Source organism: Natator depressus, chromosome 16, assembly GCF_965152275.1.
Source record: "Natator depressus isolate rNatDep1 chromosome 16, rNatDep2.hap1, whole genome shotgun sequence".
In the NCBI taxonomy this organism is placed as follows: domain Eukaryota; kingdom Metazoa; phylum Chordata; order Testudines; family Cheloniidae; genus Natator; species Natator depressus.
Genome location: NC_134249.1, coordinates 9,003,081 through 9,016,176, shown reverse-complemented (window position 1 = coordinate 9,016,176; position 13,096 = coordinate 9,003,081). Strand labels below are relative to the sequence as shown.

Below are 13,096 nucleotides of genomic sequence, written 5' to 3'. Positions count from 1 at the left end.
CAGCCCACTGCATAATTGTCCCCTGTCAGGTTTCTGGCACTTTTCTGACCATCTGCAGCTGGCCACTGTCAGGCAGGACACTGGATGAGATGGACCGTTCATCTGATCTGCTGTGGTCATTTCTGTGCTCCCAGGATCCTTTGCAACTGACATTCCTTTTAGTAGGATTCGTCTAAGCTTTTCACCACCAGTAGCCCAAGCAACCAGCAGTCGTCCAGCGGGGATCCCACCTCCAGTTTACCGATCCAGCTAATACAGTCGCTAATTCCCAGTCCAAAGCTGCAGTACCACAAGGCACTCCCTCTGCCCCTCCATTGCTACCAATGTGATCTTAGCACCAAAGCTAATTATAGCTAATTGCAAGTAAAATCAGTTAGCCCCTTTGTGTCACAGTGTTGCCATGCATTCCCTTAACTTTATGTATGTTGATGGACTCCTAGCATTAACCAAGTAAGAGTCTGTCCTATCAGCATGCAACTAAGAGTTTATCCCAAAGCTACATCAGCCATAGCCTTGTGTGTGTGTGTGTGTGTGTGTGTGTGTTGCGATGGAGGGGAACGTTTTGATTAAGGAAGCCAATTTGAGTATTTCCAGGGGCAGGGGTATGCTAATTCTGAGCAACAGTAAGAGAAGAAGCTATTTGGTTGATGAGTAAAACTGAGTGAATGAGTCTTGGCAGCGTCATTGCGAAATGAAAATGGCCTGGATTCCCGCTTTCCCAGGGCATAGGGCGTGTGTTTGGGGCGTTTCACACCGTTGGTCTGGGTTGTAACGAGTATGTTGGGAGTAGCCACGCTGCCTGTGTGGCTTGTAGGGAGTTTGACACACTGCTCCTGTGGCCTGGAGGGAGTTTGTGTTGATGGCTGTGGTTTGACGCCCTGAGAGAAAACAAAACACTAATTTAACACCAGTTATCTCTTGAGAGCTGTTTTCTCTTCCATTGGGTCTGACTGTAGCAGGGAGTCCTGTTCGGAAAGTTATGCGGGTTATAATGATGCAGGCGGCTCAGAACCGGCTCCTGCCGCTGCTTTGAAAGGGCTGTGGGTTTCTGGAGTTGCGCCAGGGAAAAGGAGCAGTAAGGGAAGCAAAGCTGGGCAACCTGGATGTGAATCATGCATCTTTCCCGACTCCTGCTTCTGTACATGCAGGCACACATGCCGCAAGACCCATGTTTTCCAAAGTGACCACTGATTCTGGGTACCCAATTTAAGGCACCTTGGGCTTGATTCTCAGTGGGGCCGAGCACCCACCACTGGCGTCAATGGGACCCGCGGGTGCTCAGCACCTCTGAAAATCAGGTGTCTGCCTCAATTGGGCACCCAAAATCAGGGACAGCTTTTGAAAATTTGGGTTTAAAACTCCAGGCCAGAAGGAAGCCTCCCAGAAAACCCGGGTACTGTTACCACCTGCTGTGGGTGCTTCCCTCCCATTCATGAATGTACAGGCCACCTCCAGTCCCACTGGAGATCTCAGACCATTTCCATGGCAGCAGCCGGGACTGCTTCGGCGAAAAATGTAGCAGGAAGCCAGGTGGGAGAGAGCTGGGGAAGATTCTAGGCAGAAGCCTTATGGTTGGGTAACTCGAGGGATGACACTGTTTGCTTTATCCCAGCAAAGCTCCCTGTTCGGTGTTAGCAGAAATCAGCTTTCCCTGTGGCTCTTTACCACTCCTCTCCTGGCACTCCTGGAGCACCACTGAGATCAAGGCAGTGCTGCCGGCTCAGTGACCTGCAGAAGACGACGACTTGGTGAGTTGCTGTCTGGCTCCCAGCAGTGGCCCCGGCCATGAAAATCACCCCCCCTCCCCGACTGACTTTAGCCAGCTTGCTTGTTAGCCATCCCAGCCGAGGACCAGGGCCCTGAACACTACAGGGTTTCTATCACATTCTTTACCAGAGTGTCTGAGTGCCTAGTAGGGGCCTCCTGCAGATTAGGCTCAGGCCTGTTGGCAGGGCAGTGTTGGGAGAAGCTGGCACCACCCTTGCCCGTGCTGGGCCTGGCCTGTGGGTGGATAATATCAGCCTCCAGTGCTCCTGCTTTTGTTCTGGCTGGTGATGATGGGAGGGGGCAGGAGATGGGAGGTGACTGTGTGCCCTACTGCCAGGCCTTGGGGGCTCTGAGCCTCCCCACTCAGAGGCAGGTTCCCGTTGGCTCTGAGCTGCAGCTCCGGCTCGGAGCGGCTGCCCGTTCACCTGAGGGAGCTGGGGTCGCAGCCGGCAGCGGGGCAGTGCTGTGGCTGCCATTCTGGGGCCACCTGCTCACCTGTGATGCAGAGGGGTGCGGATTTGGAGCAGGCACAGGGTGCCGAAAGCTGCGAGGGGGTTCAGATGGGGCGAGGGGTGGGGCACGAGGTGCCGTGGGCAGGACTGATCTCCTTCCAGGGGAAGGGATCAGAGAGACGTCCGTGTTGCCCTTCGGTGTCTTGAAGTATCAGGAATCTTGGCAGCACAGGAGAATTCCTGCAGTCTGACTTCTTCCCCTTCTTAGAGCATTCCTCTAGAGCTATGGCTCGGCCCTTTGGCCAGCTCTGGGGTGCCAGCTGGCAGCCAGGGCCCAGGCTAGGGACAGTGAGCCTGTGGCTGCGGTGAGTGGAGGGGTGTGGGTCTTGTCTCAGGCTGAAGAAACCCGCCAGGGCCTGTGTTTGCGGGGAGAGAGAAGGGCATAATGAGAAAGGTGGGGTGTATTTCACTACGTGTTGAATTGTGAGCTGGGGCAGGGGCCATATCTATCCTGGTTGTACAGGGCCTAGCACAGTGCGGCCCTGATTCCTGAATGGGGCCCAAAGGTGCTACAACCACAGAGAGAGGCTAGGGGTTTCAAAAGCCCAACATGAGCCCCCTTGGGGAGGGGCCTGATTTCCAGAGCATGGGTGTCTGACAAGCCCCTTTAAAGCATCTCTCTGTGGGCTCTTGAAATCACTAGTCACTGGGAAACCCCAGGCCACAATAATAAGGCATCAGCTGGAGAGGAAGGGAGTGAAAGTTCTCCAGTCCTGCCCTTAGGTCATCAGTGGAATGAGTCTGCTGGATCTCAGCCACTGTCTCTTTCACACACAGTCTGACTTGCCATACACACTGACACGGTTCCGTGCAGACAGTGAACAGGCTCCAAGCTCAGTCTGGTTGTTCTCTTATTTTGTTGTCCTCTCTCTCGGCTGTCGGCCTCCCCCCTTATTTGGCTCTCTTCCCCCGCTAACTCTGGCTGACCGCTTCTCGCCCGAATCTGCATAGCTACCAGAGGGTTGGGGAGAAATGGAAGGACCTCAAACAACTCCATGCCCGCCCACACATCCTGGAGGGCGGGAGAGCCTTGGAGCTCTCCATCCTGAAACAAAGCCCGTCTGCCCCTTTCCGGGTTCCAGTGCACGGACCCTGTGGTGGGCTCTAGGGACATGTAATGCCCTTGTTTGAGGTTCTTCTCTCCGCTTCCAACTGCCTGGTGGCGAGCCCAGCTTGTTCCCCTGCTGAATAACCTGGGGGATTGTGACTGTGGGGGATAAGTCCTCGCTGGCTTTGGCAGGTCGAGCTCCCCCTACCAGCTAGGTGTCTTTGCATTAGCTCCTTCCCCTGCATCATCCTTTTGGGGTGGGCGTTGGTAGGTGGCAGAAGCTACAATGCTCTCTGGGAGTGGCTCATTACTGCCCCCTAGCGCTCTGACCTTGTTCGCCCCAGCTAAAGACCCACGTGCTGCTCATTAGTGTCCCGGGATTTAATCCAGGAATGAGCAGGGGTCTGTGTGTCTGTGTCTGTCTGTGTGTGTGTATATGCATGCCCTGTATTGGATGATGTGTGCCCAGTTGTGCAGAACTGTGCAGCTGTGTGTCATTGGCCCTATATTGCTAACAGCTGAGGGTGATTCTCCAGTAGCCCAAATGAAGGGGGGCTGTGTTTTGTTTTGTTTTTTTTTAAACGGGGGGATCTCAGTTCTAATCCCTTTGGCACTGAAGGTTTGAGTGGCCACAGTGCACAGCAGTGGTGACAGGGAAGTCCCAGGTAATTGTGGACTTGTATTATAATACCTTCTTTGGGTGAGGCATCGCGTGTGGGGGGAAGACCGGGGGTTGGGGTCACAGCTGAGAGAACATTCTGCTTCCTTGTTCCACAGCAAGGAAGACGGGAGAGCAGAGCAGTTTGCTGGGGTGCGATTTTGCTCCTGGCTGCCAGAGGGGAGGAAGCGGTTGTGGGGTAGGGCCTGGCACAGGAACAAGAGCTGAGAGCAGCGGAGTTAATGCTGGGGACTCCAGAGCATTCATGTGGCTGGCAAGCTGGAGCCTGCCGGCACTCTCGGGGTTAGTGATGGGAGCGGAGTTTTAACTGAGACTGCACCGACGAGAGGGATAGTGCTGGGGGTGAGGCTTGTTTTATTCTTTGATTTCATTTTTTTTTCCCTTCCCAATCTTGAGTCTGAATTCGGCTGAGGCCAGACTACGGTGAGTTGTGAGCTCTCAGCTCAGGAGCGGCCCGTTGGCTTTGGAGCCTGGCAGGGTGGAATGGGAGGGGCTGTGTTGGGCGTTGCTCGTTAAAAGTGAAAGTGAATGCGGTGCTGGAGGCCAGTTGTTCGCTGGTGCACAGGACAGGAACAGCTGGGTCTGCAGCCGAGCAAGCCTCCCCAACCACACCGGGAGCCTTGGCCCCCGGAGGCATCGCTGCTGAGGAGTCTAGGGCATTTGGGCTTCCAGGGCCCGTTCGCGTCCTTGGCTGCTCTTCGTCGTGTGCTGATTTGGGTTGGTGGGTTTTGTTCCGTGGACGCCTCCCCAGTGGGCACAAGGCTGAGACCCAACTGCTCATTTCACACAGGCCACCAGTGGTTGGCTGCTTGCTACTCTCCTGGAACCAGATTCAAACCAGTGATCTAGGCCTTGATGGGCACCATGTCCCCTGAGCAGCTTGGTGTCCACCGCACAGGGGATTGGTGTCCCCAGTACCTCTGCCGGCGTCCCAGGGCCACTGACTCCAGCTGGAACTGTAGGTGCCCGACACCGCTGAACATCAGTCGGCTTGTTCGCCAGTACAGCGGCCTGGCTGTTAAGCAGCTTCGCTTGGTCCACGGCAGCCAGGATCGGGCAAACGGCCTGCACTAGCTTTGTGGCACCTTGCCCTAGAAGGGAAGGTCCCGTTGCAAAGGGAAGGACGAAGTGCGAAAAGAGGCAGACGGGGTGAAACTGGCTAGTGACGTGAAACAAGTGGCTCGAGGCTGAGCGGTTTCAGGGCAAGAGGATGTTTGTTATCGGACAGACAGGATGGCCGATGGGCTCCCTGCACACGCACTCCAGCTCACGCTGGCAGTGCAAACGCATGAGGCGCTGCTCCCTGATGGCACACGGCAGGAGTTTGCACGACAGGGTCATGTCCAGTAACGTAGCCGGCACACGCCGTGGATGCAGGCGTCACTGGCTGGCAAAGGGTCTGACCGTGCAGATATTGGTGACCAATTCCTGGCTCCGCAGGACCAAGGAGCTGGGCAGATCAGTGCCTGGCACAGCCAGGGGCAGTGCCCAGTGCAGAGAGGGAGAGAACGTCTAGCTTTGATCTGAGCAAGACAGGAGTTTCCTGGGGTCCTCTGCCTGCTCTCTGATCCCTCCATTGCAGCCTGGAGGATACCAGGGGGAGTTTGCCCAATCCTGCCTCAGTGGGAGAGTTGTGGGAGCTGGCGGCAGGCAGCCTGCACAGAGGGGAGCATGCAGATCACCTGATCCTTGGGGCCCCATGAAGAGGCATCAGAGCAGATGGTCTCATTATGGAGATGTACTGAGGTCCCCCTGCCTGGCAGAGCAGTGGCCCCAGGCGCTCCGGGGAATGCCTGTGCACTCCTGCAGTGGGTTCTTTTCTCGAAGGGGTGTCCTGACGGGGCAGAACTGAGTGCTGAGCGGGGTGAAGTGGCTGGGGAAAGGCCCTTGCAGCAAAGAGACAGAGGAAGGGAGAGAGTGGGGCTGTTGGTGGATGTGGGGGGAGGATAAACACCAGCTCAGCTGCGTAAGAGCCTCCCCAGGCTGTTGGGAGCTGCTTCCCGGCACACAATGCCCAGGCACGGTGGGAGGCTCCTCGCAGGGCAGATCCAGGTCCGGCTGCTCCCCTGGTTCTTGCTGCCCTGGGCTCCAAACCCTAATGGCACAGAGCAGCACTGACCTCCCTTCCTTTGGGGTGGTGCGTCGGACTCCTGCGGTCGCTTCCGGCTGAGGCTGAGTATATGGGGGGAGGGGGGGCTGGAGAGAGGAGGCCAAGGAAGTTCTGCCGCTGAGTGCAGTCTGGGGGACGGGGGCTCTCGGCCCCCCCGGGCAAGGTCTCCGCTCCCCAGGCCCAGCCAGCGTGCACACCGGGCAGCTCTACCCCAGCAGGTGAGGAGGTGAGAATTTCCTTTTCCTCACCCCAGCCACAGGAGGAGATGGGCTGTGGCACATCACCCCCTCGCAGAGCTACCACCTGGTTTGTGCTTCCAGCGGGACAGGTGACCTGACTTGTTTGGGGCCGGACTGGCATTTCTCCAATGCTGTGTTGAGACGGGGACCGGCACAGCTGGGAGCTCCCCCACAGCCAGCCCCCCTCACCGTTCTCTGCAGCGCCTCCTGGGCACCCCCTCCACGACTGCTCCGACAGCATTGCCTGATGTGCAGTGCCCATCCAGCCATTGATTGCTTTGCTCGCCGTGACGGAGTGGCCTGTAACAGTGGGTCAGTGTGTCTCCAGCTGCACGGAAGAGGGGGTGGGGTGGAGCCGGTCCTTGCCCTGAATAGGCTCCCCTGTAGGAGAATTGCAGCCTCGCCAGCTGCTGGTGCTGGAAAGCCGCCCTGGCGCTCTGAGCAATGCCATGTTTGTGTGTGACCTCCCTGGCAGACCCGAAGCTGCCTCATCTGCTCCAGGATGGAGGAGCACTGGTCCTAATGCCCACTTTGAGTGTGGCTGGCACCGACGCCTGGCGCAGACCGCAGATGGGCCTGCCGGGTTTCATGGCAGGTCTTGTCTGCATGCCCAGGTGAAGGGGCGCGGCGTTTGCTGAAGGGCTGGCAGGACGGTATGGCCAGCCTGCTCACAGGTTAGACTTACGTTTGAGGCCTGGCAGCTCTTGAATACGCTGCCCACGCCGGCCGACATCACGACGAGCGAGGCTTTGGGAGTGGGGAGGTGCGTGCGCCTTACGGCACAGCGCTCCCTTCTGCCCGCTTGTGGAGCGGCTGTGATCCTGGGAGCGGGCTGGCAAGAGGCAGGGAGGGATTGTGTTTCGGGCTACGTGTCCTGGAAGGAAGGGCAGGGAGACGGCTGTGTGGGAACGTGAAGGCCACTGACCCGCCCTGCTGATGTTGAGTTGCTGCGTATGTAACGCCAACAGACCCCGGTTGTCGGTGGGCAGCATCGAACCCAGGACCTCTGGAGCTTAGTGCATGAGGCTCTACTGCACGAGCTAAAAGCCAACTGGTTGTTAGCTAAGGCTGGAGAACAGACTCGTTTAAGGCTCTCTCTCTAAGTGGTTTCGGTGCCACGAGCTGGGACAGGGCACCACCCCCAGAAGGTGTGGGGGTTACACGTGCAGGGCCGCGGGACGTGGTGCTGGGTTCAGGCTGTGGCCCAGCACACCGTACCAGTAAGCAGTTCTTTGCCACTCGCCCGGAGCGCGTCTGAGTGGGCCGGGGCTCCCAGCAGCACGCCCAGTGTCGAGAGGGGAGCGCCGCGTGGGGCCGGCGGGCTCAGCAGCCCAGGGAGCGGGCAGGGTGCCACCTTCCCAGCTTCCACGTGGGACGTTGCCTTGGACAGAGGCCCAGGACGTCGCTGTGTGGAGACGTGACGGTGCCCGCGTCACGACACCCCAGTAGAGGCAGCACGATGGCATCTATGTGGCGCCTGGCCTGGATGTTGGGCCCCTTTGGGGGGCGGGGGGGTTCCTGCCCCCTCCCTTATTTGGGGAGGGAAGGGTACGATCCCTGAGGTGACTTGGCTCCCCTTGGAGATGGGGATGGGGAGAGCTGGTGAGGGAAGCTTCAGGCAGCAGCTGACATCTCTGTGCTGGTGGGGGGGCACACACAGGGAGAGGTACTGTCTGAATAGAACCCACTGTGTCCCTCCTGGCTGCCATGACGCGTCTCTCCCTCTCTCTGCCTGTCTCCTCTTAGCTGCAGGCAGGATACTGAAGCGCTGAATGGAGCCGCGATGTGACCTACATTTCCCAAGGAAGCAAGGCGCCCCCAGCCCCCGGAGCTTTCTCGGCGCCTGCCCCATGAAATGATGCAAGTGAAGCCTCTTCTGCCCCGGCAGGTGCCTCCTTAGCCAGGCTTCTCGCCCTGCCGCATCACCTCACGCCATTCGCCGGGGACGGCAGGACATGGCCGGCGCGGCACCGTGGGCCTGCTGGGGAGAGGTGGACCTTGGCCATGGCTCTGGGCAGCGGCAGCACTGGGAGGAGGAGGAGGTGGAGCAGGGGTCTGAGGGATACATGGAGAAGGGAGTTGCTGGACTGGATGAGAACGGACTGGTGGGTGGCGCTGGCCAGTGGGGTGAGTCCCCGGCCCAGGAGCCCGCAGAACTGGAGTTCCTGGGAAACGTCAGGCTTCTGAAGGGGCCACCTTCCCCCGAGGGGCTCTTGGCCCAGAGTGACAGGAGCTTCGACCTTCGTGAACTGCAGGAGTTTGAGTGGAGGAGTGTCCAAGGAGACAATGCCAGGAGCCCACCCGCTGGTGAGTCAGTTCTCTCTCCTCTCCTCTTCCTCTGGTAGCCTGCATGTACTACGGAGATAGCCCAGATAGCTCAGAGCAGAGAGTAACTGCCACAGGGGGGAAGGGCGATGCCAGGGCATGGGGTGTTTTCTCCAGACCCCAGTAGTCTGCTGGGTCCTGGGAAATGTAGCTCACATGCCTTGAAGAAGACTAATTCCAGTGAGCTTAAGTGTCTAGGTATTGCCAGTAAAATGCAGCTACCTCTGGGGTAGAACACTGAACCCATCAGATGTGCGCCTCACAACAGTTTAGTACAGGAAGGGAGGAGCCATTCTGTATCTGATTGAAACCGCAGTTGGCATGTGGCCAGCACACACCTATTAGCAGCGTCCTTCCACCTGCAGAAAACACTGAGGGTCTTTCATGATCACAAGGGATGAGGGCCTGCGGCGAATAATCTCATTCAGCGTCACAGCACTGGGGCAAAGAGAGCGCTACCTGTGGGAATTCCAGTGCCCATCCTTGCAATGCCTTAACGTTTTCCTGGAGGTCCCTCACCCGAGCAGACTAGGTCTGATGTCGTTCAGCTTATGAGACCTGGCAGGATCTGGGCTGAAGGTGCTATGGCTGCAGGCTAGAGAAGCCCTCCTGTTGAATTGCCAGTTCTCAGGAAATTCACTCAAGCAGATTTTCCCCTGACATGTCTGACGCACAGGAGGGGAATGCCAGCTGCGTCAGGTGTTGTGCAGGGAATATGGACCTGCGTCTACCTCCTCTACCTCTCAGTGTGGCCACAGTTATGGGCTACAGTTCATATGTATTGGTAGAAATCTGCTTTCTGTGAAGGAACCTTTCGAACTGTATGGTAAGAGGCAAAGTCCCAGCATGTTGCTAGCTAGGAAGCCCAGAGTTGGAATAAATAAACGATCCTTGCGCAGCATGGAAAGATGTTAACAGCTGGCGTCTCCGTGGGGAGCAAACACCAGGACTAGTGCTGGTCAGGACACAGCCTAGAAGTATGAAACCCCTGCCAGGAGAATCTTGATTTCTGTTCTCAGCTTTGATACCAGATTGCGGCTGTGTCTTGGGGCAAGTCGCCTACAGTACATTTTCACAAGCGCCTAAGACTACACAGCAACCAGACACTCGCAGCTGGCCTGTGCCGCCGACTCAGGCTCGTGGGGCCGAGGCTGTGGGGCTGTTTCACTGCCATGTCAGCGTCTGGGCTCGGGCTGGTTCGAGGACGCTGAGAGGTGGGAGGGTCCCAGAGCTGGGGCGGTCCCAGAGCTGGGGCTCCAGCCCGAACTCCGATGTCGACACGGCAACGAAACGGCTCCGCAACCTGCGCCCAAGTTGGCTGGGGTTTTTCTTCGCTGTATAGACATGGACCTAATCACGAGGGAGCCCAGATTGCGACATCGGCACCTAAATCATTTGGGCATTTCAGAAAATATTACCCTTCCTCTCTGCACCTTGCGTTCCAATGGCTGGGGATGATGATTGTTCCCAGGGATGTGGAGATGGACTGGTCAGTGTGTACGTCGGTTAAAAGGGAAACCACGCTAATGCTGAGGAGTTTAAGACCTTGGACTAGGAAGGGAACAGTGGAAGCAGTAACATTTCCTGATCGTACCAACATTTCAGTGAATTGGGACGAAGGAAGATTTTGTGAGAAACTCTGGAAGGAGCTGAAAAAAGGAGCCACGCAAATGGGTGGGGGCGGGTGAATGTCAGGGCCGTCCAGGGCAAAGTAATGGGTCAGGGAAGAAATCCTTAAGGGCCGGTCAGATGCAGTGGTGGGTTTGGATTTCGTTGTAAAAGACCGAGCTGTCCTTGCCGGCATCTGCTCAGTGGTGGCCGGAAGAGTCAAGAAGATATCCAGGGTTTGCTTGCACTGCCGTTGGGAAGGGTGATTGCAGGTCATATGGTGACCTGTGATCCAGCTGCATGGGCAGAGGGCCAGACTGGCCGCCTGACTACGGGCCTAGAGTACCAGGCGGGGACTGTACTCGGGTGACTAGCCCATCCCGCTGCCCATGCGGCTACCTCTCTGTTTAGTGCGCTCGGTCCATCTCCGCTAGCTCAGCCGTGCCTCCCAACTGCCGGGTAGATGTAGCCTTAGCCTGTATTGAGGGCAAAGGAATAATATGCAAATATCTTCATGTGGTTAATGAGATGATGACCCCCTAAATATATTCTCAGTGTTGCATACATACTGAAGTCCTACTCTGGAAGAGAGCATTCAAGGGTTGGCCATCTCCCCTTAAAGCCCTAACAGAAATAGAAACATCCCAAAGCAGGGACAATAAAAATGATTGGGGACATTTGTCCTGATACTCTTGATGTACCCCAGCAGGACAGGAGAAACTCCACTGAAGTTGATGGAGTTCCACCAGCGTTAAAATGGTGTGAGAGGAGAATTGGACCCGCCGGGCAAGGGAAGCTTCCATATGACTTTCCAGGTTGACAAAATTAAGGGTAAAATGTTCAAAAGCGCCTGAGTCTTATCTTCAAAAGTGACTTGGACACTTGGGAGCCTCACTGGAAGTCAATGGAACCTAGCTTGCTAAGACACTTTTAAAATATTTTACCCAAGGACTAGTTGGCTTGGCTTGGAGAATAGAAAAGAGATGCTGGAGGTCTAGAAATGTATGCATGGTGCAGAGAAAGCCACTCGGGCTGCTCCCATCTTGTAACGGAACAAGAGGGCACTCGGAAAGGATTAAAAGGCAGTATATTTTAAAATGGCAGAACTGGAAAGAATTACAGTTACGTATGTGTGATCTCTATTTCTCTAAGTAACATGACCTGTGGGACTCTCTGCAGCAGGAAAATATAGGGGCAAAAAGCATGGATTATTATTAAAAAACAAAACAAAAACCATGTTTGTAGGAATAATAATACTCCCACCTAGTTCTTACAGAGCACTTTTACCGAAGGAGGTCAGTATCATTTCCGCCATTTACACATGGGGAAACTGAGGCATGGGACAGGGAAGTGACTTGCCCAAAGTCCCTCAGCAAGCCAGTGGCAGGCCAGGAATAGAACCCAACTCTCCTGAGCAGTTTTGGGGTTCAGTTCATGGGGCAAAAATCAAATGAACAAAGAAACCATCGAGCACTTGGTGACGGCAGCACTGTTGTTTGTTTTCCAGATGATGGCGAGGAGCTAGAGCATGATGGGACACAGGAGAACCTAACCTCCCCAGCCCACTGGCACCCACAGAGAGACAGGCAGCTAGACATGACTGAAGAGGATGAGGACCGAGCCAGCTCAGGGGACGTGGAGAGACAGGAGGGGGACTGGGAGGCAGGGAGCGAAGGGGAGGGCTACCCAGAGCTCTCTTTCGATGGCCAGTATGGCTCAGAGTACAGTGCTAGCCCCGATGCTCTGCGGGACGCCCAGGCTCTGTACAGGGGCTATAGCAAATCCTTCAGCTTCACCACGGACGGCGGAGAGGAGCTTTCGGGACACTCCGACGTCAGCCCGCCCCCCTCCAGCACCCTGCCGGAGCGCTCCCCCAAGCCAAGCCAGAGAACCGGAGTTGATGTCTTTGAAAGCCAGAGCCGGCTCGGAGAGAGCCCGGAGTTCCCCACAGAAACGGAGTTCTCGTCGCCCTCAGGCGGGCAGCTGGACAGCCCCAAGCTGAGCCCGCTGGCCGATTCCCCCCGCTGGAGCCTGAGCCGGAGCCTCCTGCACCACCTGTCTGTGGAAGACCTTCAGAATGCCCCGAGCATCGACGCAGAGACCTTCCCAGACCCCTCCTATACTGAGAGCGTGGAGGACCCGCCCCGAACCGTCTCCAAGGCTACCTCTGCTGATGGAGCAAGGGCATCCCACCGCCGCCCCGTGCCTCCGCCTTCGGAGAGCTCAAGGCTCCAGGCAACAGAGACTCCCCCTTCCCTACGGCAGGCTGGCAGCCAGCAGCAGGACAGGGCTCGGAAGCTGAAGAAGGCCATTTCCCCAGCACTCCCTTCCAAGTTTAGCAGGCAGTCCAGGTCCCTGAGCCCCCAGGGGAACACCGGTGAGCAGGCAGAGCGGTCTGGCTCGTCCAAGTCAGGCCCCGCCAGGCCATCCCTGGCTGCAGCCGATGCCTCGCGATACGGGCGAGGCCAGCTCAACTACCCGCTGCCGGATTTGTCCAAGGTGGAGCCGCGGGTGAAGTTCCCAAAGGACTATCAGAGTTACCGCCCTCCGCGGGGCAGGACTCTGCCCATGAGGGCCAGGGGCTCAGCGAGCCCCGTGGTCTTCAAGTCTCCTGCGGAGATCGTCCGGGAGGTGTTGCTGAGCAGCACGGAGGGATCCCCGCAAAAATGCCCTACCCCTTCCACCACCATGGTGCCCGAGGAGTTCAGGTCCCCGCAGCAAGCCACTGAGCTGGTGAAGCAGCTGCAGGTAACTTCCACCTCTCACAAACCAAAGAAACCTTATTGGGAGAGAGACTAGGGATCTCTA

General features: G+C 57.0%; 1 protein-coding gene across 2 annotated transcripts in view; it reads left to right on the top strand.

The window, feature by feature from the left end:
* AKNA (AT-hook transcription factor) overlaps window positions 1–13,096 on the top strand; it is a 72,815-nt gene that overhangs the window by 18,929 nt on the left and 40,790 nt on the right. For both annotated transcript variants that reach the window (XM_074973574.1, XM_074973575.1), the window contains exons 2-3: window positions 8,102–8,662; window positions 11,796–13,036. In XM_074973574.1, the coding sequence (XP_074829675.1) occupies window positions 8,311–8,662; window positions 11,796–13,036 (1,593 nt within the window). In that variant the 5' untranslated portion in view covers window positions 8,102–8,310. The remainder of the gene's footprint in view (window positions 1–8,101; window positions 8,663–11,795; window positions 13,037–13,096) is intronic.